Below are 27696 nucleotides of genomic sequence, written 5' to 3'. Positions count from 1 at the left end.
TTTTGGGGGTTGGCATGTCTGGGCGGCCCCATTTTTGAGTTATCATTGCAAATACTTGCGGATCCAGTTTCCACTCGTGGGGATCCACGATGTTTCTGCTTAGGTCATCTGCCAATGTGTTCTTTCTTCCTGGCAGGAATTGTGCTTGTAATTGAACTTGGTAAGTCAGTGCTGTGTTCCACAAGGTCATTGCTTGCCTGCATAGAGGGTAGGAGTGTGTACCCCCTTGCTTGTTTATTTACCCAATTACTGTGATATTGTCTGTCCTTATAAGTTGTCCTGGATGTAAGAGGTCCTTGAAAGCTGTCAGAGCATTCTGTACAGCTAGCATTTCTTTTTGATTGATGTGCAGATATCTTTGATCTGTAGTCCATTTGCCTTGAACGCACTGTCCTGCCATATGTGCTCCCCAGGCATAGTCCGATGCATCTGTTGTCATAGTTTGCCTGGCTGGGGGTAAGGTGAAAGCCTGACCCTTGTTGAGGTGACATGCCTGTGACCACCATAGAAACTCCTGTTGAAGGCAGGGAATGAGAGGTATCATTGTTTCCAAGCTGTGGCTGTGTTGAGTCCATACACTTTTCAGGTATCATTGTAATTTCCTCATATGCAGTTTTGCAAATGGTATTAGTAGTATGCAAGATGCCATGCATCCCAAGGCCTGCAGAATTTTTCTTGCAGGGAGTTGGGTCTTTGTTGCCATTATTTTGAAGTATTGAGTTAGTTGTAGTTGCTTGTCTGGCGTGAGATAAGCCATCTGGGCCGTTGTATTCAAGCTGGCACCCAGGAATGTCATGTTTTGTGAGGGCACTAGTTTTGATTTCTTTTCGTTTACTGTGTATCCTAGGCAACTTAGAAAGGTGTTTGACAAATGCCAGATGTTGTAAGAGAATGTCCTTGCTTTCTGCTTGGATGAGGCAGTCGTCCAGGTATGGGTATATTTGAATTCCTCTTTGTCTGCAGTATGCAATTACTGGTGCCAGGCATTTTGTGAAGACCCTAGGCACAGTAGATAAGCCAAAGGGAAGTGCAGAGAATTGGTAATGGGTTGAACCTGCAATGAAACGGAGGTATCTTCTGCAATTCTGTCTGATAGGGACAAGCAGGTATGCCTCCTTGAGGTCCAACGTTACTAGCCAAGCCTTCTTGCCCAACATGGGAGGAAGCTGCTGTAGTGTTAGCATCTTGAATTTGGGTACTTGCAAGTAGGTGTTTAGAATTGAAAGGTCCAGAATGGGTCTCCATGCATTGTCCTTTCTGGGGACCAGAAAGAGTCTTGAGTAAAATCCTTGGCCTTGCTCCTGTGTAGGCACCAGCTGAATGGCTCTCATGTCCATGAGAGCTGCAATTTGTTTTTGTGCCTCTGCCCATTGATTTTGTGGCAGGTTTGGCATTCCTGTTATCCTTGGCAAGGTGTGAAAATGGAATCTGTATCCTTGTGAGATAATGTCTAGGACCCATTTGTCCTATGTGATGATGTGCCAGTTGTCTGCAAAAAATGCTAATTTTCCTCCCAAAGGAGCTGCCAAGAGAGTTTTGCTTGGCAGTTTGAGGGTTAAGTCATTGTGTTTGTCTTCTAGTAGTTCGGGACCTGTCTTCTCCTCCCTTCTGTGTTGCAGTGCCTCATTGGCGAGGTTTGTAAGGAGTTTGTGCTTGACCTCTGCCCCTTGGGCGTCTGTATTTACCCCTCTGTGGCCTGTCAGAAGCTGGAAAGGACCAATTTTTTGTTGGCCAATTTCTGCTGAAGCGAGGGGGTTGTACCTGTAAGAAATCCTTGACCGTCTGCATAGACTTTGCCTTATCCTCCATTTTCTTTAAAACCTCTTCTGCTTTGACACCAAATAAGACATCCTGCTGTAAAGGTGCATCTAGTAATTTTGCTTTAACATGATCAGTCAGAGTTTGTTCCTTTAACCAAGCATGCCTACGTATGACAGACCCAGTAACAGCTGCTCTACAGGAAGCTTCCAAGGAATCAAATCCACATTGTAAAGTATGTTTGCCCACCTGTTCAGCTGCATGCAACAGATCCTGCATTTCCTTGAATTCAGACTGTTGAGAGTGTGTGCTCATCTTTTGTTTTAATTGAGACATTAGGAATTGCTGATATTTCAGCATGTGAAATTGACAATTTAATGCTCTCATAGCTAGAGTAGCTGAGGTGTAAATCTTCTTCCCCCACCTATCTAGTGCTCTAGAGTCCCTTTCAGAGGGCACAGGATTTTTAGCCATAGAAGCCTTAGCCCCTTTGGGTCCCTGGGAGATTGTTTCTGAGTCAGCAACAGGGCTTTTGTAAAGGAATTTGTGTGAATCAGGCACTCTATAATATCTGTCTGGTTTGGCTGAAGCAGGAGGCAGAGAATCTGGATTTAGACTAGATTCTAAGTAAACATCATCCACAATGTCTAAAACTGGAGGGATAGCAAGTGGTCTGTGCTGGGGAAGTAAAAGAAACTCTGAGCCTTTTCTTTGAGTCGGAGTAGTCCTGACCTTCCCAGTGGAAATGTTCCCTCATGGTATGTAAGGTTTCCCCAAAGGAGTAGTCTTCAGGGGGAGATGCTGAGGGAATGGAGTCTTCGGCATCAGAATCTTCATAAGGGGGAAAGGAGTAATCCTGTTCCTCAGAGGAGTCTGAGGAAATAGAAACCTGATCAGAGGAGGCATAATCCTCCTCTTGTTTTGGCCTTTTGTCTGGGGGGGGGGGGGGTTGGGAGCCCCTGATCAGAGTAATCAAATCTTCAGCCATCTTAAGCATCTGTTTCTTAGGCATGGGGCCTTGAACTGGAGACTGATGTACAGTCTTTTTAGGTTTTAAAGGAGTCTTAAGCTTAGCATAAGATTTTATGGTGAGAGTAGTCGGTCTAAAGACACCTTCTGTAACCGAAGGTGTTTCCACAGCACCGGCTTCTCCTTCTGTAATGTTGTTGGTAGGGCCTAAAGGAAATGGCTGTATCGGCCTAGTACTCTCTGATAGAGAATCCGAAGCGGTCTGGGGTTCCAATTCTGCGGTCATCAGGGGCTGCGTAGGTGCCTCACTGAAAACCGGAGAACCGGCGACAAGCCCAGCCGAGGCCTCGGAGTCTGGCTTGGATCTAGGCTGCCTGTCCTTATCTTTGCGTTTTTTATGCACGCCGGTAGTCGGTTGCTCCAACGGCATAGTGTAATTAAATTTCCTACCGAAGTAGTGTCGAGCGAAATCAAAGCTTCGCTTTATACTTCGCTTATTGAACCTAGCACAAAACCGACAACCAGTGACGTCGTGGTCTGGGCCTAGGCAAGGTATACAATAAGAATGAAAGTCCTTATGAGGTATTTGCTTCCCACAAGAAATTCAGTTGTTAACTTTTTCTGACATCGGACTGAGGCAAGAAAAGGTTCCCCAACGGGGTACTTAGCTTTGAAGACTTCGGACTGAAATTCGATTCGAAAATCTCAGTTGTCGGCCGACCGGCACTTGCGAACTGCTTCTGCTTCGGGCACTGCGCGGCACAAAATACTGAAGAAAGTGGCGTTGGATGCCTCTTTTATACCCCTGGCGCACTGATGTCAGGGAAGAAGCGACAGCAACCGACGCCGGACCAAGACTTTGTAATTCAGGCCGACTGCGGGACCGCCTGACGACAGGATAACCCTAGTGTGATGACTGCAGCAGGGTAACACGATGAACATCATCTGAATACTTTACACGGTTACTCTTTAATACAAAAACTTCAGAACACAAATTATGAAAAGGTTGTAAAATGCAGTCATAAATTAAACATTCGCACATATCACAATGACTTTATTAAAACTTAAAACAAAATTATGTGCAAATAATACAGGTGATGTGAAATAAATGTACATTTATTTTTCTTTTTTTAAACATCTTTATTAAATTGTCACTCAAAATACAGGCACAAACACATTAAAAGAAAAGAAAACAAACCATACCCACACTTTTCCAATTACAAGCATACATTACAATTGCTTCCTTTATAACAACTTTCAGTTTCCCTTAAACCTTACTCCTCTTCCTGATCATTATTCTGCATGTACAGTTCCCAGAAATTCTATTTACTTCTAAACAATTTGTTCCTTCCCTTTTCTAAAGATAACTCTTTACAGTTCTTTTATCTCGTTTACAGTATTCAATACTCCAAATACAGTTGATTTAGACTTTGGTTTCCATTTTCTAGTAATTACTTTTTTTGGCATCCAGCAGAATTACACTTAAGGCCTTACTATATCTAAACATTTCAGAGTCAGTGTCTCAGTTCAAAAGAATAATTTCCTTAGTTACAGCCATTTGCTTCCACAATATTTCCGACAAGAGTACTCTGTAGGAAAAGTTTAAAAATGGACAACTCACTACACTCTATTAAACATGGTCCCAGTCATCCTTTCCTTCCACACCATACCTAATATTTGCGGTTTACCTGAGGAAAAATTCTTTGGAATCTACTTGATGAAGAAAAATACCTACGCAAACGCTTCCAGCAAAAATCCTAAACCTTCTAGACTTTACTGAATACTTGGGAGCTACAAATGTCCTCCCAGTGTTCCCGTGTAAACTGCTTTTCCAGTCTCTCTTCCCAGTCTTTTCTAACCTCCTCCGACTCATACATATACAGTACTTTACATGCCCTACCAATTATCCCCTTTTTAACAGCAGCTACTGCCCTAGGTTCAACTAAAAACTATATTGTGGTCTTTCACTTAGGACTTTGCTATCCATTTCTCTTTGTCTATACTCAATATCAATCCCTGATAGGGAAGGCAGTCTCTAGCCTGCAGTCCAAACTTCTTCTTGGCCTCCTTCAACTCTATGCCTTTTCCCCTCTCTAATTATTTGTTCCTAATACCTTGGATTCTTTGCCAGTTTTCTCCCGTAAATTCCACCCCCCTCTTGCTTTTTTGTCTGTACCCTCCCCCAGTTGTGGTCATCCCTGTTGTCAAAACCTCCTTTCTCCATTCCCATATTGGCTTAGTTTTTAGAATACTTTCTGCCACTTTATGAACAGAATATTATATACATTATTATTCTCCTTAAGGATTGGATTCTGCATCGAAAATCTTTTGAACTCCCCCTCCCTGCTTCATTATCATCCCTTTTCACTTTGACTTATATAACCCTCTACTTGTGTTACATATATGATCCCTAATTGTCTAACTCTAGAATCTTCCTTCCAGATCAGGTAATCCTATACCACACTGTTCTAACAGAAGGATCAACTTATCCCTCATAGAATTTATCTAGGACAGAAAGAGGGCAAGAGCTATCAACTCTAATTGTCCACAACTTCTCCTCTGGTTGATAAAAATATGCCTTATCTATATAATACTAAAGAGACTAAACATTTTCACTGCATGTTCATAGGTTGGTACTAGGCTATCAGCCCTAGGGCCTATACAAGCCTAGCCATAACAATTCCCTGGCTATTTCTTCCCGCACTATTTACTTCCCTGGACCCCTATCTAGCAAGGCGACTGATGTGATCCCTGGGGTGAATTTCCTATTTCCCATCCAATCATCAAGGTTCCTTTTGAAGAGAGCCAAAGAGGTGCTCTGCTTGACATGTATGGGCAGTCTATTCCAGACTCTGGAGAGTCTCTGGGTCAGGAACCTACCCCTCCAGCACATTTTGTTCACTGTGATCACAACGTTTAGATCCCTGGAGCATGTGTTTCTGAGGGATTGGGACTTCTTTAAATGTAGCATATCCAGCAACTCTGGGTTTGACATGGCCTTGTATGTTAAGCAGAGATCGCCTCTGAGTAAATGATATGTGACAGACTATATGTGGAGTTTTTTTAGACTGTCAGCATACGGTATCTGCTTTAGGCCTGTGATTCTTTTAGTGAGGTATTTCTGTGGCCTTTCCGGTTGCTGCAGATGTCTTGAGAGGTACATACCAAACGGGGCATTGTATTGTACAATGGGTGTAATGAGGGATGAGTAGAGTGGGACAATGACCTCCTTTTTTCTGGATGAAAAGCCCTTAGTGATGAGGTGTGCCACATAGAAGGATTTCCTGACTGTTGTGGCGATGTGGTTATTGAAGGCGAGACCACTGCCCATCTGTGTCCCTAAGTCTCTTATCACACTTTCAGTGTTTAGTGTACTGCCACCTATGTGGTAATTCACGGGTACATGTTTTTTCCCAAAGGGGATAATTATACATTTCTTGGCATTGAGCTTGAGCCCATGGCTCTGGCACAAAGCATCTGTTTCTGTAAGGCCCTTTTGTAGGATATCCACATAACTTGGGGATTCAATAATGGCTCCCAGTTTGCAATCATCTGCGAACTTTGTTAGCCAGAGTCCCTTAGTGTTGGCCTGTACTTCAGAGAAGTAGATGTCAAACAAGAGCAGTCCCAGGACTGAACCCTGAGGTACTCCACTTGTCACTTGTCTGGAGCTGGATTTGGAATCAGCTACTTTTACAGTGTGGGTTCTGTCAGTAAGCCAGTTGGCAACCCATCGAGTGGCGTAGGGATTAATGTCCAGCTTAGTAAGTTTATCTATGATTCCAGAGTGGGGGATGGTGTCAAAGGCCTTGGCGAGGTCCAGATAGGCTGTGTAGACCACCTTACCCTTTGTCCACGGCTCTGGAGACTGACTCGAAGAAGTCAATCAGGTTCAGGAGACAAGATCAGCCCTTCACAAACCCAAACTGTGTGGGGTCCAGTGTTTGAAGGTTGCCAATGTCTTTGTTTATAAGTTCCATGATGATACGTTCCATGGCTTTACAGATCAGGCTCGCCAGACTGATGGGGCGGTAGTTCCCGGGATCCAAGGTGGATCACCCCTTGTGGAGTGGGATAACTGTAGCTGTGCATCACTAGGTGGGCACAAAGCCTGAGGTGAGGCTATGATTAAACATGCCACTTAGGTGAGGTGCCAGTTCATTTTGTTGTTCATGTAGTACACAGCCTGGGATGTCGTCTGGTCCCAGGGATGCTGTATTCTTAACTTTGGAAAGTGCATTTTTTCCCTGTGTGGCCGTTATTACCGGAATTTCACAATCTTTCGGTACTGAGATGGGCCCTTTAGGGGGTGAGAGGGGGGTGACGTTTGCACAGAATCGATCTGCCAGGATATTGGCAATATCCTTGGGATCAGTACATTTAACGCCATTCTGTTGTAGCTCAGAGCAGATCTGAGCATTGCCATTTAGATTCTTGACATAGCTATAGAATGCCTTGTGGTTGTCTTTGGAATCTTTGGCAATTTTATTTTCATAACTAGCTTTGGAGGATTTTATGAGGGATCTCAGCTTCTTACTGACGCTGGTAAGGGAGTTTTTTGCATCCTGGGATTTTCCTCTGTTCTGCAACAGTTTCTTCCTTTTACTGTAAAGTTTTATTGGATGAAAGCGTCTTGGTTCTACTGGGGATGGCACGATTTATGCACGACTGGATGTGCTCGTACAGTGCCTTAGTGTAGGATTCAGCAGTCGAACTTTCAGTATCTTATTATCCCTAAACAAGAGCTTCCAGTTTCTCAGTTTCTGTACTATCGTCTGTGTAGTCTCTTCCTACATATCCTTAGAGGACATAACAGAAGGATTGTTAATCCATTCTCGCAAATACTTCATCTTACGTGCCCATAAATATAAATTATTGCTAAACCAAGTCATGAATGGGTATGTAATTTACATCTTTATTTTACCTTACTTAATTTTATAGCCCATACTTAATCTTATATCCCAAAGAACTTGAGACTGTCTCGAAACAATCCATATCACTGAGATGTCCTTTTCTGGAGATATCAACTACAAAAAATATCACCTGCAAATACAGGCAACTTTTCTTGAATTTGTGAGTTAATTATTTTCTTTGCCAAAGGCTCTAAATTTAAAGCAAATATCAAGTGGGACAGAGGACACCCAGCTTACTCCATCAAATGCTTTCTCTGTATCAAGACCCACCAACAGCAGTGGTATTTTCTTAAATTCAGCTTCCTTCTAGAACATCATTGTACTATTAACGTTGTCAAATGTTTGCCTTCCCTCTACAAAACCACACTGATTGATATCTATAAATGTTGGCAACACCTTTGCCATTCCTTTAGCTAGTATAAACAGAAATGCTTTATGATTATGGATTAAAATTGAAATGGGTATATATGAGGCTGGGTCCGATGGGCCTTTACCTTTTGAGTAATACAGCTGTGACATCTCTCCTCTGGGCCAGTAATCAAGGAGCCTCAATCCTCATCACAGATACCAGCGAGGGATGTTCACTTGGAAAAAAGTCAGATACACACAGTACTTCCACAGATGCAGCTCTCTGCACCAAGCACAATTTCCCTTAAGTGCACACAGGGAACACAATTTGCCCTGGGGCTGGGTTTCCATCTCTCTCTCTCCAAGCCCCAAATAAGACTCCCCATTGACACAGCTGTAGAGTTAAGTCCTCAGCCAAGTGTTCCAAGCAAGGTACTCCACCACCCTCTCTGAGGAATCAGTGCTCTGTGCCCTGCTCCAAGTAGTTGACACACACACTCTGAAATTTGATTTTCACAGACACACACACATACACACACATCTGGGAAAGGCTGGCACACATTTATTAGCTATACCTCCCTCTGCCCAGACTATAAGGTAGGTACTGCCACCAGAACACTCCAAAGCCAGCTATTCTAAGGCTGTTACAAGGGTACTGAATTACACTGAGTAAAATTAATACTAATACAAATGGTAGTGTTTGACCAATGCAACAGGGCTTTCAGGGGCGGCCACAGTGTCAACAAATAAATATAAGTACTCTCAAAGATTAAAATATTCTCTGAAAGACCAGCCATAATGAAACATTTAAATATATTTAATAATAAATAATACAAAAACATGAAAATACTAAATATCTATTTCCAATAAACATCAGAGTTTCAATCACAGGAAATATTAAAAATAATACGGAATGATAGATTCACACAGATACAGAAAAACAGTACTTAACTAATCTCATTATATTTTTCTGACTGATTTAAAGAATTACTATTCCCTGGTTACTAAAGCAAGGCAAGATGAAGTGATCCTTGTCAGGTTTCAAAAACAGACTGTCCTGAGACTTTTCTGTCTCATCTAGTATAAAAATATAATTTCAGTGCTGGATTACAGAATGACATCCCATACATCTGGTCATCTGACTTCTGGTTTCCACACTACCCCTTTAATAAAAACTGAACCAAAAGCTAGCACATGTGTCATAATACAGACACAGAGTGCTTTGCTAAGATGTGTTATAGCATCTGACAGCTATAGAACTATTTCAAAAATGTCCACCCTTCCAGGGCAGCAATTAGTTCACCCTAAGGTGAATACAGTAGGAGTCCTAGTCATAGCTTTCACAGACATTTTGTCTCTGGCTGCAATCAGAACTCTTAAAATCAGAAAACAGCTAAAAAAATCTGCAGGTGCTCCTCCTCTTGTGCTGTGACATTCCCATTATTCTGCAATACTTTAAGCTTTGTCAGCTCCTCTAAATAATTCTTTTACTTCTTAACCATATATCACTCCCTTTTATTTCTATGCTATTTTTAAATTCCATTTTCATTCTATCCCAAGCACTAGCTATTCTGAAGAAATGTCTATCTTCCCTAATAACTCTCGAGTAATTTACATTACACATTCCTTGAATTATTCTTTTTTAACAGGTTGATGGGAAAGTGTGAATGTCTGATTTTTATTTCATTGTCCTGCATCTTTAATTTAGTCAGCGCATGATCTGAATAACTATTGGAACTGTGTCAAAACATTTGATTAAATACAAATGCTACTGTGAAATATAGTTTCAATCAAGTTTAGCCAAGTTAATGTACTTTTGGAAATATGTAAATTGAATTCCTACTACTCAATTCTTATCTTCTGATTATTTCTCCCAAAGTTCTTTTAATCTCCATAATAGAAGTTTTAGACAGAATACATACCAGCATAATCCTCCTCCTCTGCCGAGGATCTGAATTCTAAAGAAGTTCAGATTAGTAAATGGGTAAAAGTACTCAACTCAAGGAATGGATTACTTTGGAAATGCAAGTTCTTGTGTGAAGACTACTCAGCATTTTTTTTTTTCATTTTGGTTACAAGTCAACTGAATCACTACTCAGGATTTTTAATTTTTATTGGTTAATAATGTAGCTGTTGTTTCTCATCTCCATTTGAACCACTGCCACATTATCAAGACTTTTTGCTTTAAAGAGAACATTCAAACAAAAAAAAATAAAAAAAATAAATAAATACATTGATTTTCAGAATCCCCCACCACTTGCTACAAACATGCAGATCTATGTATTTTTCAAAAAAAAAATAAGTTTAGCTCTCATACAGCTGCACTCTCACAGACATTCCATGATCTAAAATTAAGGTTACCCATGATAAAACACACATTTTCAAAATGTTTTCCTACTTACACTGATTATCTGTTCTTTTTTATCTCTACCTACTTCCCAGAAGTGAAAAATAGGGTGCATGCATGCTTTCAGTAAAAATTAACTTTGCCCTAAGCAAAGGTGTCCTAGGTAGCTTTCAATAAACAAAATTATGCACTGTTATATTAAATGCATTAAATAATTAAGGCTGCTTTGGAGGCAACTACTTTATATCTTACTCACCTTCCACAGTTTCAAACATCATTTTGAATTGAGCTCCTTGTACCTTTAAATACTAATTAAATTGCTCCTGGTACATTTCTCTCAGTAAAGGGTATTCAGACCACTAATAATTCACTGTTTACACCTGCAGACAGTTCTCCTCCAAGTAAAAGCAGCTGGTAATCAGGAAACAATAGCCAATAATTTTGTAGATGCAATCTTAGTAAATTCCACTAACAAAATGCTGCTCAGATTTCTCAAGGCTAATTGCTTACATATGTAGACTTTGTTTCTCTCACTAACAGCAGGTAAAGAATAGCTAATGACTTTGCAATTACAAGAAAAGTGCCATGTTTCAAGCCTTTCATCATTGTGGCTTATGTTTTAAACCTATTTGCTTAAAAATACTATCTACAGCTTAAACCAAGAACATTAATCTAGATATTCCCCAGTGGAAAAACAAGAGTTTATCTTAATTCTATATATATATAATGGGATCATTACAGTTTTACATCCAACACCCCAGCAGCCTAAGATTACAATTTTAACTTACTTCTTTCCGGCCTTTCTTACATTGTTACATACCATCTCCTGGATACATTAGAACTAAGAAAATTAGTTTCCTGCTTTAACATCTTTAGCATATGCAACAGTCATTGTAAGACTCCTCCACCTCCTATTTAAAATACCTCTGACTGCACCTTATTCAAAACTGCTTTATAATATAAATTTCAATTTATGTCATGAACATTTTATACAAATATTAAGAACAAAACTATTTCAGTTGCAGTCACTTTTTTAGCTCCTTCAGTGTCCATCTAAACATTAATAACAAAGTGGGGTATATCATTTTCAGTTAAGCCACTACTTTATCACAATCAACAAAATAAAGTCACATTTCACATTCTAATTGTATATCTACTGGGATTTATGCTTTACAATCGCCTACTTATTCTCTAATGTCGCAATGTTGCTGGTTTTCCCCCTGATCATCTCTATCTTCCATCACCAGTCTCTGGTTCAAATCCTAAATACTCCTGACTCTTCTAGTCAGCTTTTGTTTTTTTCTGCTGCTCAAGCACATTCCTTTGGAACAACAGAAAAGGTCTCATTGGCAAAGTATCTCTTTTGGCTTTGTTATTGTCAGAAGAATGAAAAGTGAAGTCCACTTCTGCTTCCCACGTCACTCTTTTGTTGGCTTAACTTTTTTATTTCCTCATTAGTCTGCTCCACATTCAAAAAATGTATCCTTCAAGAAATATAGCAGTTAGAATCTCACACCTACCTCTTGACATTCCCTGATTGCTGGGATAGAATTGTTTCTATTCAGACATACAGTCAATAATCATTTTCCTGTTGTCCCCAATTTTAATACTTTTTCTTTCTTCCACAATTTTGTCAATAGCATCTCTTTCTGAAGGTATGAGTGCATTTTACTAACATGGGTCTTGCTGACTTCTAATGGCCACATTTGGAGTGCGCAGACAATGTGCCCTTTCAATTAACAAATTTGGCCTAAGAACACCAGCCCAATTGCTTATTTGTACTTTCATAAAATGAATACAGTTTTATTTGTTCCAGATTTTCTGAGACAGCAGAAAATCTAAGATTTTGTTTGCATGCTTGAACTTGAGAAACCTCATACCGGACCAGTCTTCTCTTTACTACAGCCTATGATTTTTTGCTGTTTTATCAGCCCATCTCCATAGCTATATAAAGCTACTTTTATTTTTAACAACCTTTTATTATGTCACTGTATATATTCCTGCAGTGTTTCATTTAATTCAAAAACCTCTAACAGCATCTGGTTTATTTTATCACCTGTATCTAAGCTGAAACAAGAAATACTTTTTTCTGAACAGATGCAACATTCTTTCCAGCTTCTATTTGATTTTCTGTTAATTTGTCCACATTTCCTCTTGCTGGCATCTGGACAGTATAATTACAAGCTTCTAACTGAATTTTATCCAACATGATAGCTTTAGTGGCTTTTTTTACGATTGCAGTTTTCACACTGGGGAGCTCTAATCAACCCATTGATTAATGTACAGGCATCTAGGAAGTCTCCTGGTAGCAAATCTTTTGGATGAAGTCTCTCATCTGCATAACTGCCACTCTTCTGAACCACAGTGCTATGCCATGCATGAGCAGTGAACACAAAAATGCGCTCATAATTAGAATGACGGATAAAATTCTCCGTTAAACACAAAGTTATATGTTACTGCTATTAAATCTTATGACATATATATGACCACTCTTAACAAATGTGGAGCTCCACAAAAAAGCTATTTAGTTAAGTGTTACTTTTTCTACCAAACAGTAATTTATCTTTTTATGGCTAAGAAGGTTTCAAAAACACAATGGCTGCTTTGTTTATAAGAATGTCACACTTTTCAGTATGGGAAAACTAAACACAGTATCAGAGTTTGTATCTTTCCCTCCTACTTACCCTGGATTGTAAAGCATAACAGTGGATAAATTTTCACAAGACTTTGAAAGATCTGTCATAGATAAACCAGAAGACAGCAAGCCACTCTGGAAAAAAAGCAGGACATAAATGACTAATTTTTCATCACTTAATGCAGCAACATTTGACAACAGATGACATTCAATGCCATAATTCAGAAAGGACTGTTAAAAGTTGTATTACATTTCATAAACATTTTAATTGCACTTAAGTAATTATGATTGAACAAAAAAGGGAGAATTGTGTTATGATGTAATTATGACTCAACAAAAAAGGGAGAATTGTGTTATGATACTGTACTTTACTGTGACCTAATGCATTTTCATTAATCCCACTTAAAAAGGGAATACAGACATTTTCAGTATTACTTACCTTCCTTTTTTCCCTGAGTCTCGCAGCTTCTTTAGGGTGATTAAACCTAAACATGTTAGTTCTCCCAAGCAATATGACTGCACCTAAAATAATATAAACAATTAGTGAGTGACTGTTTAGTACTGCTTCTGCTACTGTGGTTTACTATAATTTTTTGAATTCGGCAAATGTGAAAGGCTACATATCTTAGATGAATCAACACTATAAACAATGACCAATCAACAGAAAACTCAGATCCTTAACCCTTTAGACAATGACAAATCATAACAAAAGAACCTGAATCAGATCACTGTACTTGTTGTAAGAGAACTTCATCTCACTGTTTTCCGGCCTACCACTCTAGGTTTCTCAGAATAAAACTGACAGAGTACAAACAGAAAGGAAGCATAGATCTCACTAAGAAAGTGTTAATAACAGATGCTAACCTCTCAAGCAAGATAAAAAAATATGCATACAAGTCTGTTTTTTTTTTGCACCCCCCCAACCTCATCACTGACACTAATAGATAATTGCCAATGGATTCAGTTAAGCCTCTGTATAAAGAGCAATGAGCTCCTGTCACAGCCTTAGTGACAAGAAGGCCTGCCCTCTCCAGGGAAAAAAAAGTCCTATTGGTACATCCTTGTCAGGTTGCTGTCTCCAGAAAGAAATACATCCTGAGAGCATCAGGGGAGAGACTTTTTTTAACGATATGGAGGAGACATACTTGGGGAGGAGCATGCAGTGATGTCATGCACATTAGCGCAAAGGACATTGATTCCACTACTTCTGTAGCCTAATACTTGTCAGCTTGCCTATAATCATGTAAATACGAGTCTCCACCAGATACTGCAGTGACTTCAAGCAAAATCTCACCCACAACCCTGAGGAAGGGGTTGTTAGCTCAGTCCTCCCTCACACCTACCCAGCTACTCCAGTGCCTAAGATGCGCAATGAAACTGGGATGTCTAGACTGTAGTCAGGGCTGCATCCTTCTGTGGAAAATTATCCAGACTTTTACATGCCAACCATGTATGATTTATTTATTTCCAAGTAGTTTGATATATTAAAATAATAAATATTTACTAATTTAAACACACATACTTTAACCAGCTAAATGAACTGGTCCAGGGACTCTCCACAGCCATGAACCTAGCCACAATGGCAAAAACAATAACTGATACATACTCTTAGAAATAAAATGAAAAAAAAAAACAATCCTGCCATTAAGGCACTTAAAGACTGCACATACTATTAGTGAATAAGTAAAACATTAAATAACATTTATAAAGATGCATAAATATACAATGTTAACTTCATTCCAGATAGGCAAATATGCATACTGGAGTGCTTACAATATGTAAGCATACACAGTGCTGTAAAGTTGCTACTACAGTGTAATGGACTAGGAATCAACTTGTGAATGTTGTGACTGCACAAAATAAAGGGGATGAGATAACTACTGCAAGAAATCTACGTCACTTACTGGTTCTTTTAATTCTATTTTTTTCCTGTGGCTCTTCACATGATGTTATAATTAACTACCACAGCACTGCAATCTACTGTCAGCAAAGCCATTACCAATGCGAGTGGAGGACTTTGACCTTAAGAACGGGGAAAGAAAAACAATTAATTTGTAAAAATTCTTTGATGTCACTACTCATAGAGATAAGGTAAGAAGGGATGCACTTATTCTCCAATGTTGGAATATTTACAGATGTGGAAATGTGAGTGTGTAGGGGAGGGTTATCCCTACCACTACTACTACTAATAATCATCATCATCATCCAGGTAAGCCCACTGGACAAATGGTTCCTTTTCAGGGATGAACTACAAGCAGTGTCTGGTTAACTCACTTGTTCAAGGTCTCACAGGAGGCAAATGAGGGCTGTGGGAATCAAATCCTGCAATGCAAGAACTAATGCTCACAACCTTTACCTCTGCACCAACTGCAAGACTTAAAAACATCTGGATTCAGCTGGTCACTTATTGCAACATTTGGTGAGATCACATAACAGCGGATCTAAACTGGTTCGATATTTTCTCCACTATTGTGTGATACCGTAGTTAATGTATTTAGAGATGTGGCAATTGGGAATGCAGAAGGGTGTGCTCTATGCAATGACGGCTGTTAAACGTTTGTTTTAGTTTCAATGAGCTGTTTTCCAACAGAAATTTTCTGATATGCCATGTCTCAAGCCAAATGGTGCTGATAACTTTACACAGCTCTATGACTGCCACAGTGGAGTCATCACAATATAAGCTATGCTGTAAAGAATCTTGCATCTGAACATTTGGAGACAGTCCAGACACATACAGGCTGCACTTTTGCAAGCATTTCTGCAAGGAAGAAAATAAAGAAAAGTAGGATAACTTGTCAAAATGATGTTGACATCAGTTTTACGAAATATGACTATAAGGGTTTTCTTTCAAACAGAGAGTAAAGAACTGGAGAAAGGGTGAAAACAGAATAAAAAAGATAGGAAACAAAGTATGATCACATCTTCATAAAACAAGGTTAACGGTCACTTGAGGACTAAGATGCCCTAACTGTAACTGCTGAACACAAAGGGTTGAGATCAAAGGCTAAATACTCATACTGTGTGGAATAACTGCTTATCTGAGTTGTGCAATTCAGTGGGGAGTTTCTCCTTTCCATGCTGCTGTATATGACTCTCTAGAGTCAGTATATCTATGTTTGGGGAATGTGGGTAGACTTACTCCTTAAATGAGAAGCAGGGTGCTTGCTTCCCTCCTGCAAATATACATTTTTAGAAGGGTATTAGGGGAAGCATGTCCTCAATCTAATTTAACCAAGCAGCATTTTTTAACTGATTATGCATTGTTCTGATATAGGGGAAGCTGAAAGGAGTCAGTGCCATCACTGTATTCTCAACACAGCTGCCACATGCTCTCACTGCTTCATGGCTGCTAAATGCTAAGCTTCTTCATCCTTAGAAGGTACACTCAAGTGCCACCTCCTTTTCTTTCTTCTTAGCTATCTGGAAACTACAACTTAACCTCTTCTCTACTCTCCTTTCTAAACTTTCCTGTCCCTTTTTATATCCCTCTTCCATCACTAATACATTCAACACACATTTTAACAATCCACACCCTTTAATGCTAGTACCAATCATTTTAATCTCTTTCCCAAATGTGGCTGGCTCCTTGGTACATATGAATAAAAAACACTGACTATGATTCATACGACTTCAGTGCTGAAGAAGCCTGATTGGAAGGCAGGGAATTGGTGGATGACAATGGTAAGCTCACCCTGTGGAGAGGCGGACTGCTTTTGTCTGCTGAAAGATTGACACTTGGCAAATAGCAGGTGTCGTGTCAGAAGGCAGAGGTAGGCTTGGGATGTGTGCTTTGGTCTGCCAAGCAGTGCAGTGCCTGGAACATAGACAACCACAGGTACACTGACACCTGTAAATGTCACTAGGTCACAGTAGCAGATCCTGTTTTGGCAATACAGTCACTGTAACTCCATGAAATACAGCTATGGCCATTAAATAAAAATTACTGCAATGTACTACATAATGCTTATTGCAAGTATTTTGCTTTAAACTGTTTATGCTTTGTAATATTTACTACTGTGAAATATATTATACATTGCACTGTTTATTACTTGCATTACTTGGGTTATATGAGGAAACTTTTTCCCCTGGGTCTCCTACACAAATGGGCTTAACGTCAGTAGGCCATTTGTGGTTACAAAAGCAAGCAATAAAAAAATTGAGAAAAAATGGAGAATGTTTGTTAAGGCCTAATCCTGGTGAATTAAAAGGGCATATGATCAGGATTAGCTCGTGAAGATACAGCATAATAAAGGGAAGGACGTGAAAGTTTCCCCACAGGACTTAGCAATAAAATATTATCAATGTCGGCATGGTTGCTGCAGGGACTCAGTGTCATTTTGTCATGGTCTATAAGGCTGTTAACTTCTTTCTGAAAGCTGTGTAATCAATTAAAACACAGTTCTCCAAAAGCAACAAGACTAAGCTTTTCTTCTCCCATTTTCACATCCATTATAAAGAAGCATAGGTCCTTATGGGAAGATGACAAATTCCTATGGAAGTAGCAAGAAAAGGAAAGGAATACTTGTTGGAAATTAATTTAATCCCAAATCTTGATGAGTGCCTTCAGTTGGTGATCCCCTTTTGTTAGCACAATCACACTAAAGACAATAATATACAAATAATCTGTATTTTGTATGTCACAAAAAGGTATGCTAAAAGTAAAAGAAAAAAAAAAGAAGACTGAACTCATAGGCCTCAGGATAGAATAAGTGCTCATTCCTGGCACACACATTGGTACCAGAACTGGAAAAAACAGTGTAAAAGCTACTGAAAGGAAGTCATTGTCCCACTGTACTCATAGTACAGTTTTGTACCTACCATAAATGTAGATGTTCGAGGATTCCCTTGCTGCAGTCCTGAGTATACATGACCGACCTCATTTCCTCAGTCTTTTCTTGCCCCAGATGTCAGAAGACCCAAAAAGACAAGTCCCAAAAACAACCTGCACCAATAAACATGTACAATATATACAGTAATATATATACAAAAATATAAGCATGTAAAGGCACCTACACCACCACCCTGAAACACAGAGGGAAGGAGGAACATCTACATTTATGGTAGGTACAAAACTGTACTATGTTCTTCTTCCCTTGCTGCAGTCTAGAATCCCAAAGCAGAGGTAAGGGAGGCTGGCAAATTATAAAGTAGCAGGAGCTGACAACATGCCTTGTAAAACAGCTGTGGCAAAACCAGCTCTAGACTTAGAGTATATAGGCAGGTGATAATGCCTAGAGAAAGTATGCACTGAACTCCAAGTAGCTGCTTCCAGAATATCCTTAGTTGCCACCCCTTAGAAATGCTGTTGAAGTGGCAGTAGCCCTAGTGGAATGAGGCCTAATCCCAGCTGGAACCTCTTTGCCATGATGGGAATAACAAAATGCAATGCAAAAGCCAATCCACCTAGAAATAGTTTGTTTTGACACAGGTTTGCCCTGTGAACTTAAAGCAAAAGAAACAAGTAACTGCTGAGACTGCCTAAAATCTTTAGTCCTGCTCAAATAATATGCCTGTGTACATCTAAAGTGTGCAAAATCTTTTCCCCTTTATTTTGAGGATCTGCAAAAATGAATAGTTTGGTTTAAAGCCACACTAGAAACCACCTTAGGCATAAAGGAAGGATTAAATGATACCCTGTCCTTATGGAAAATCAAAAGGGCTCTACTGCCATAAGGGCCTGCAACTCAGACACCCTTCTTGCAGAAGTAATAGCCAACACTTCCATGACAAATATTTCAATTCAGCAGTAGCTGCGGTTGTAGAGTAAGTTTTTCCAACACAAAATTGAGATCCCAAGCAGGAGTAGGAGCTCTCTTATATTCTTTGCCCCTCTAAGAAACTGCTTGAACAAAGGATGCGAAAACAAAGGTGGGTCACAATCATAGTGAGCTGAAATTGCTGCAGCATGAATCTTTATGGAAGAGAAAGACAAACCTTTGTCCAATAACTCAGTAAGATATTGAAGAGCCACACTCAAATTAGGCTCTGAAATCTCCAAATTCTTTGCTGTACACCAAAATAAAAATCTCTTCCATTTTACACTCTCCTAGTACTAGGCCTTCTAGCTTCCATAATCACATTTAAAACTTGTTGAGGAAGCTGAGACCTTCCATGTTTCAACACAGAATATGCCAAGCTGTGAGATGGAGAGATTGAAGCTTGACATTGAGCAGATGACCGTCCTTCTGAGATAACAGATGAGGAATCAGAGGTAAAGGCCATGGAGGCTTCTTTACAAGACTCCTTAGAAGTGGGTACCAGTGTTGCCGAGGCCAATCTGGAGCTATCAAAATCATCCTTGGCCTGTCCTGTCTGACCTTTAGTAATACCTTTGGAAGAAGAGGTAGAGGTGGAAAAGCATAGACATGAAGGTTTTTCCAACTGAAAGACAGAGCATCCACTTTCCAAGCTGTGTGATGAAACCCCTTTGTGCAATACCTTGGCAACTGGTGGTTTAGTGGAGAAGCGAACAGATCTATGTCTGGAGTTCCCCATGACACTGTCAATTTCTGAAATACATGAAGATCCAGTTTCGGGATCCATGATTTGTCTGCTTAATACATCTGCTAGGAGTTCTGTGCTCCTGGCAGAAACCTTGCCTGAAGAGTCAGTTGCAGGCTAGTCTCCCATAAAATCATTGCTTGCCTGCATAGAGGATAAGAATGTGTTCCCCTTGCTTGTTGATGTACCACATGACAGTTGTGTTGTCTGTCAGAATCAACACCTGCCCTGGAAGAAGTAACTCCTTGAACGCCATCAATGCAAACTGGTCTGCTAACATCTCCTTCATGTTGATATGTAGATGCTGTAGTCTGGCAGGCCACTTGTCTTGTATCCACTTTCCATTTAGATGAGCTCCCCAAGCAGTGTCCGAGGCATCTGTCGTTAAAATCTGTTGTTTAGGTGACATTCCTGAGCCCACCACAAGAATTCCTTTTGAAGGCAAGGTATTATTTGAATGACAGTGTCCAAATCTTGGCAGTGCTGTGTCCATACATTTTTGAGATACCATTGCAGCTTCCTCATATGCAGTTTGGCATTGGGAAGCACCAGAATACAAGATGCCATGAACCCTAATGCTTGAAGGACTGTCCTTGCAGTCAGCACGGACTGATGAGATAGTTGATGGAAGTAAAGTGACAGACTCTTTTGTTTGTCCGGGGTTAAAAGGCCATCTGGGCTGCTGTATTCAGTCTCACACCCAGAAAGCACATGTCTTGAGAGGGTACTAGACTGGACTTTATTTCGTTCACAGAATACCCTAGGCATCTTAGCACTGCTATGACATATTCCAGATGCTGTAGAAGGTGTTCTTTTCTTGAGCCAGAATCAGGCAGTCGTCCAAGTAAGGATAAATTTGAATGCCTTGAAGCCTGAAGTAAGCTATCACTGGAGCCAGAACCTTTGTGAATACTCTGTAGATAAGCCAAAGGGCAATGCAGAGAACTGATAATGAAAATCTCAGATACTTTCTGCAACTTAGCCTTATGGGCACATGAAGGTAAGCTTCCTTGAGATCCAAAGTTACCATCCAGTGATCCTTGCCCAGCAGAGGTAACAGTTGCTGTAACGTCAACATCTTGAACTTGGGAATGTCCAGATAAGTGTTGAGGATAGATAAATCCAAAATTGTTTCTGACACAGGGACTGGCTGAATAGCCCCTATCTGGAGTAACTGAGAAACTTGCTTGAGAGCCTCTTTTCTTTGTGGAGGAGGAACATCTGGCATGCCTTTGAAAGGGGCATTGTGTGGAAATAAAATGTGATGAATGATATCCAGCACCCATCTGTCTTGAGTGATTAAATCCCAATTTTCTTTGAAACCAAAGGAGCTGCCAGGCGAGTCCACTGGCAGCTGAAAAGGCAGGTCATTGGTTCTGCACTGACCCCTGCCCTCACCAGAAGTCTGAGCAGGTGAACTGTCTGATCTAGGCCTAGATCTACCCCTAGACTGGGAACCATAAGCAGGATATGTCCACCTTAGCAGGCCAATTTCTACTAAACAGGTTGCACCTGCAAAAATCTTTAACAGTCTGCATAGACTTAGCTTTGTCCTCCATTTTCTTTAAAACTGCTTCCACAGGCGGTCCAAACAACACATCAGACTGTAAAGGAGCATCCAAAATCCTGGTCTTAACATGCTCAGCGAAATTCTGATCCTTCAACCATGCATGAAGAACAGAACTAGGAGGCCTGAACAGCAACAAACCCACACTGAAAAGAATGCTCCCCCTTGTGTTCAGACACATGCACCAAATCCAGCAATTCTTAAAGCATCCACCTTAGATTTCAATTGTGAAAGGAGATAATTCTGATATTTCAGCATATGAAATTGACAATTCAACGCCCTCATGGCTAGAGTGGAAGAAGTATATACTTTCTTACCCCACCTATCCAAAGCCCTTGCCTCTTTATCAGAGGGTACAGGATTTTTAACAACAGAAGCTTTAACACCTTTAGGCCCCTGAGAATGGGACTCTTAAACAAATACTTATGACTTAACAGGAGCAGGAGGCAAGGAATCAGGGTTCAGAGAAGCCTCTGCACATCCTCCACCATGAGGCAAAACAAGAATTCCCTACGCCTTTTACTGGAGTCAGAGTAATCTTGGCCTTCCCATTTAAAAAGAGTCTCTGAAAATGAAAAATCCAGAGGGAGAAGCTGAAAGGTGGAATCATCCACATCAGAATCAGAATAAGCAGGAAACTCTTGCAAGTCTTCCACAGAAGACTCTGAAGCCTGTGAACACTGTTCAAAACTATCAAACTCCTGTTCCACCCTAGGCCTCTTATCAGGTGGGGGCATAGAACCTCTAATCAGAGTAATCAAATCTTCAGCCATTTTAAGCATATGTTTCTTAGACACAGTACAGAAGCTGAACTTGGCCTTCCTGTAAAGCTCTGGAAACAGAAGGAGAGGCCCCTACTACCTTGGGAAGAGGGGAAGAACAGTTACCTGAGAAGCCCCTCAGCCTGGCCTACTTCCTGAGAGGGCACATCCTGTAACAGTAAAGTATCTGCCTGAGACTCCATAGAGACTCCTGGCAAAACCCTAAACAAGGTATACACAATGTATGATAATCTATCTGCTTCCCAAGAAATACAGTTATTCACTTTTTCTGACATTATACTGAGGCAAGAAAAACCAAAATGTTCAACTGACTATACCCAATAGTCAGGACTGCAGCAAGGGAAGACGAAGAACATCCCTCATTAGACTCATTATAGAATCCAACGCCCCGTTTGGTACGTACCGCTCAAGGCTGACCACCTTAAAAAACTCCAGCTATACTCTGTCGCATATTGTCTACTCAGAGGCGATCTCTGCTTAACATACAAGGCCATGTCAAACCCAGACCTGTTGGACATGCTACACTTAAAAAAATTCCAATCCCTCAGAGCCACACGCTCCAGGGATCTAAACCTTGTCATCACAATAAACAAAACATGCTGGAGGGATAGGTTCCTGACCCAGAGACTCCCCAGACTCTGGAATAGATTGCCCATACATGTCAAGCAGAGTGCCTCTTTGGCCCTCTTCAAAAGGAACCTTGACGATTGGATGGGAGAAAGGAAATTCACCCCAGGGATCACATCAGTTACCCTGCTAGACAGGGGTCCAGGGAAGTAAATAGTGTGAAATTGTTATGGCTAGGCTTGTATAGGCCCAAGGGCTGACAGCCTAGTACCAACCTATGAACCTAAGACAAAGACCCTCCTGCACAGTGTTCAGACACACTGTTAGTGCCTCCCTATAGCGAGTGAAAGCAGTTATACACAAAAAATACAAAATCTGAATGGCCAAGTAAGAGTCAGAGAGACAAAGCGGAGAGCTGAGGATAAAAATGGGTTAAAGTAAAGTTTCTTACAATCAACACACAGAATTGCCACGAGATATACAGCAACAATAAGAAAGAAATTAAAAGAGAGAATATTTGTACTAGAAGAAAGTACAGTTGTGTAAACTCTTACCATAACAGTAGATGTCCTTCTCTTAACTGTTGCAGTATTCTTCACCTTAGTGAGAGTACAAAAGGTTAAGAGAAGGACTGTGAGGTGGAAGGCTGGAAAAAGCCCTCAATGAATCTATGCAGAATGGCTCTAGCAAAACCCTCTCTAGCCATAAAAACGATATCTAAATTATCCTGCTTAGTAAAGTATGCACTGAAGACCAAGTTGCAGCTTCAAGGATAGAAAATGTGTCCAATCACCTGAAGAAGGCAACAGTGCTAGTGGAGTAGGCTCTGACGGAAGTAGACAGACACTTGCCATGAAAAGAATAACAAAAAGAAATGGCCTTGGAGATGGTTTGCTTAGAAACAGCCAAAATCAATGTCCTGAGACGAAATTAAACAAAAAGCTGGTCAGACTTATAAATGGCCTAAGTTTTATCCAAACAATACATGTGCTGACTATGCAAATCCAAGGTATGAAGGACTCTCTTACTGGCAGACTCAGGAAAGAGAAAAAAGAAAGGGAGTTGTACTGCCTGATTCAAGGACAACTCAGTAACAACCTTGGCATAAAACTCCCAGCCCCTGTGACAAACTTAAAAAAGGAGTGATAGCTATAAGGGCCTAAAGCTCAGAAACCCTCCGAGCAGAAGTAAGAACAAGCAATAAGACATTCTTCTAAATACAATTTGCAGAGAAACTGAACCTGCAGACTCAAAAGAAGCTTGTGTCAGTTTTTCTAAAACAAAATTAAGGTCCTAAAGAGGAAGAATAGGCTTCCTTGGGGGCAAAGATGCAGGATGCCTTTAAGAAAACTGTTTGACTTGAAAGTGAGAAACTAAAGAAGGATCCAAGGTCAGACAGACAGAAACAGCTGACAGATGGGCCTGTAAAGAAGAATCGGCCAAGCCAGACTGGAACAACTCACACAGCTAGGAGAGCACCAGAGGACCCCCACTGAAAAAAGGGTCCTGGTTATAAGCATGACACCAGACAGAAAATTGCTTCCATTTGGACAAATAAGAATTTCTGGTTGCAGGTTTTCTTGCCTCCTGTAAAACCCTCAGCACGTCCTCAGAAAAGAGGTGCCAAAAAGGGATCAAAACCCTATCATCAACAGTGCTAGTTGAAGACTGGATAAATGAGGATGGAAGAGTGACCCCTTTTCCTCTGTGAGGAGGTCCAACTGGTGAGATAATTTGTGGTCACTGCCCCTGGTCAGATGCATTAAGATGGAGAAACAGTGCTGTCGTGGTCAAAAGGGAGTTATTAGCAAGATTTCTGGGAGTCTAGCTGAATCTTCTGCAGGTCTCATGGAAGTAGGGGAAGGGGAGGGAAGGAACACAGAAACATCCCCTTCTGAGGAAAAGAAAGGGTGTCCATCTTCCATGCCAGAAGGCATGACAGTCTGAACATAACAGAGGGAGCTGCCTGTTCAGAGAGGATGTAAAAAGATCTACCCAAGGAATATCCCACTGATGGACTATGTCCGAAACATGTCTCTGTGAAGCATTCATTCGTGAGACTGTGTTTTGGAACTGCTCAGAGTCTGCCATTTGATTGTGCCCTGAAGGAATATACACTTGAGATATATCATTCCCACTGCCTCAGCGGCATTTTGGGGTATCTGCCAAAGAAAACCAGTGCTGGCCAACTTTGAAAAGCTCAGACTCACTTCTCTATGTCTTCCAGTGACAATTGCCTGGCTGAGCATATTCTGAGAGGGAAGTTTATAGCTGTCTCTGGAAGTCAGTGTTCAGTCCTTTTTGCCAACCAAAGAAGGATCCAGTGCTGAACTTTCTGGCTTACTAATGAGATAACCCCATTTTGGGGGCTTTACTCTCAATTTATTATTAGATTTATTATTCTCTTTCTGTGTTTATGTTTACTGAAAAATATGTTAAGATATTATTTCCGTCAGTGTTTACAATGATTCATGTGGAAATTTCTGCATGTAGCAGTGTTTGTCCTTTATCTTTGACAAATAATTTTGTTACTGTTTCTGAGGAGACTTTCAAAATTTCTCTCAGAAGTGCAGTCTGTACGTATGCCCTTAGACACTAGATTTGTCTTTATTGTTGATATTCTTAATTATTTTAATCTTCTGACAGGAAAATACTGCATAACTTGGATTTTTCCATTATTTATACATTATCTGCTGTAGTTATTTATTTACTGACATTTGACTACCGAGAAAGTCTGACTGGGTAGAAGCCCATTTTCAAAGGAGGCCCAGGGAAAAAAAGTTCCAATTTATTACAAAACATTTTAAGAACAAAATTTTACAATCTTCAAACATAAAATAAAAACAACCATATGTTTTACATAATATAAACATGACGTGCATCATTCCCCCTTCCTCAGTGACGTGTTGGGTTATCTGCCAATGAAACCCAGTGCTGGCCAGCTTTGAAAAGCTCAGCATATACAATTATATGTTTACTTTGTTCTGTCTATTTCTAACACTGCATCATGATTTTACTGCAGATGAATTTATTTCAATGTACTGTGGAGCTTTTGCTCTCTCTGACAAGAATATATAGTTTAAATTGCCATTAAATATTATTATATGGCACCTTAATGTGGTTAAAGTGTGTGTTGCTAAGTGTTCAACACTGGTTTGGCACATTGGACTTTGTGTACTGGAAAGTCTAAGTTCTGTCAGCTATAAATGAATCATGAACACATTTCAAAATGATTTTGTGATGATTGCACAGCTTGCCATAGTTTAGTTGTCTGTGGAAATACTTATTGCTAAATGCTAAGTGCTTGTTGTACTACACTACACAGTACTGTAGGTTTATTATTCTGGCTGGTTTTCTCTCCCCTGACCTGATGGACCCTAACTGTGGTACCTCCCCCCCCAACAAATTCAGTTGCACCTAAAAAGAAAAAAAATAAATAAATAAATAAAAATACTCCTCAGTCTTTGGTTAGTGATTCTGTCAAGGCCACCACATGGCCTGCAGACCACTTACCTTTTGCCTGTTTTCCTCTAGTACTGATTTACTGTTCACTGTGGAATGGGAGTTAGACATCTTCTGGGACTGTTGCAGTATCTGGTGCACGTATGGGCAAACCAAACTCTAAATGCTGGAGTAGTTCAGGGTTACATACCCTTTGTCAGGCATAATACTCTGTCTCCAAATATTTTACCTAGTAGTGAAGCTCACAAGAAGTAAAACCAGAAGCTACATCATACAGCTGATAATCAGATCATAGCTGTTTATTGGGGCTGATGTGCTTTACTTGGCTAGAGTGGTCTGCAGTCAGCTAATTCTGGTGGTCGTGTTATCATCCATGGCTCTAGTGCTACTTTGGTTAGAGACCTTTTTGTTGTTTCAGAGAATGATAAGGAATCTGATGGGGACAATGGTGATTTTCTAGTTGACAATGAGACCAGTCATTATGATGACTCAGAAGGTGTTCAAGTCTAAACAAGCATTCACTTTTCCTCTGATAACTAATGGATTTAATGGTGATTTTGCTTGGGAGAAGTTGGGAACTGGCTTGGAGCTAGGCAAGGTATATGACCTTATAGAGGACAAGATTCCTAATTTTGTGGCTATTCCCCCTCTCTTGCCAACCTTTGAAGATATTTGTATCTGTAGGACATTGGTATCTATTCCAGCAGTCTAAAAAGTCTCAGAGAAAAATGTACAAATATCCTTGGATGCGACAGGTCTCTCTTCTCATTTGATTCTGATCCAGCTTCGATCTCGCCAACTGCATGCTAAAATAAAAATTCCTTGGCTTCATCTAATCCAATGTCCCCTGATGAAGAGGGAAAATGATTATGTCATTAGGGCCAAAGGATGAGTTTCTATCTAGTAATCTATCCTTTAGAATGTCAAATTATCATTACAGTGTCTGTACAGTTTGGATTATTTTGATGCATCCTTACCTGGAAGAAAAAAGTCTTATAAATTAAAGAATTTCTAAATTTGACTTGGGTTTCAAAACATGCTTTGAGAGGTGTGCTTGAATGTGTAGATACACATTCTTGAGAAATGCTACTATTTCTACTGTATTATGATGGTAAGCTTGATTACTTAAACAGAACTCCTCTCATGATTTAAAAGCTGACATTCTGATGGCATGTTTAAGTTATGAATTGGTATTTGGACCTTCTGTTACACAGGTTCACAAGCAGTGGAATGACAAAAGCAAATTAATGTATGCGGTATCTATGATGTTTCATTTTCCCAAGTTCCCTCAAACATGACTGTTCCTTAAAAGGGCAGAACAAACAAAAATCCCAGCCAAATAAATGTCAGGAATCCAAAAGGAAATGGCAGCAGGATAATTCTTCAAAACTAAATAAGAGGATTCCTCTACCAAAAAAGACTGAACCCCATGCAAAAGGAGGACTATACTGAGTCACAGACCACCCCTATCCCTCCCTCTTGTACTTCTTTGTCTTCCTCTGACTCCCAGGCTCTCGCTCTCAGTCCTGCAACCTATCCTCAAATAGTCTCAGACAAATGGGTTCTGAGAATAATTTAGACAGGCTACACTTGACAGTTGATAGAGAATCCTCCCCCTTTCAGGGGAATTATCCCAGACCCACTATACCAGACAGTTGTGTCCTGCAGTGCTCCATCACATGGAAGAAGCATGGGTTATAAGATTTCACTCCTGAATATTTTTAGTTCTAAAAAGGAGCATCCTTGGAGCCCTGTTCTAGATTTTTCCTTTCTAAACACCAATGTAAAATTTCCGAAATTCAAAATTATCATCTTGCAGTCTGTCCTAGAATTGCTTCCAGACCACT

General features: G+C 40.2%; 1 protein-coding gene across 1 annotated transcript in view; it reads right to left on the bottom strand.

Annotated features, from left to right (window-relative positions):
* The window catches only part of KIF16B (kinesin family member 16B), a 3706250-nt gene that overhangs the window by 1551980 nt on the left and 2126574 nt on the right, over window positions 1–27696 (bottom strand). The window contains exons 16-17 of the mRNA XM_044056090.1: window positions 13410–13492; window positions 13020–13105 (exon numbers count right to left, since the gene is read on the bottom strand). Of these exons, the coding sequence (XP_043912025.1) occupies window positions 13020–13105; window positions 13410–13492 (169 nt within the window). The remainder of the gene's footprint in view (window positions 1–13019; window positions 13106–13409; window positions 13493–27696) is intronic.

Source organism: Protopterus annectens, chromosome 1.part2 (assembly GCF_019279795.1).
Source record: "Protopterus annectens isolate FY-2018-M chromosome 1.part2, PAN1.0, whole genome shotgun sequence".
NCBI lineage: Eukaryota > Metazoa > Chordata > Ceratodontiformes > Protopteridae > Protopterus > Protopterus annectens.
The sequence above is the reverse complement of the archived record's forward strand: the minus strand, read 5'-3'. Positions and strand labels throughout refer to the sequence as shown.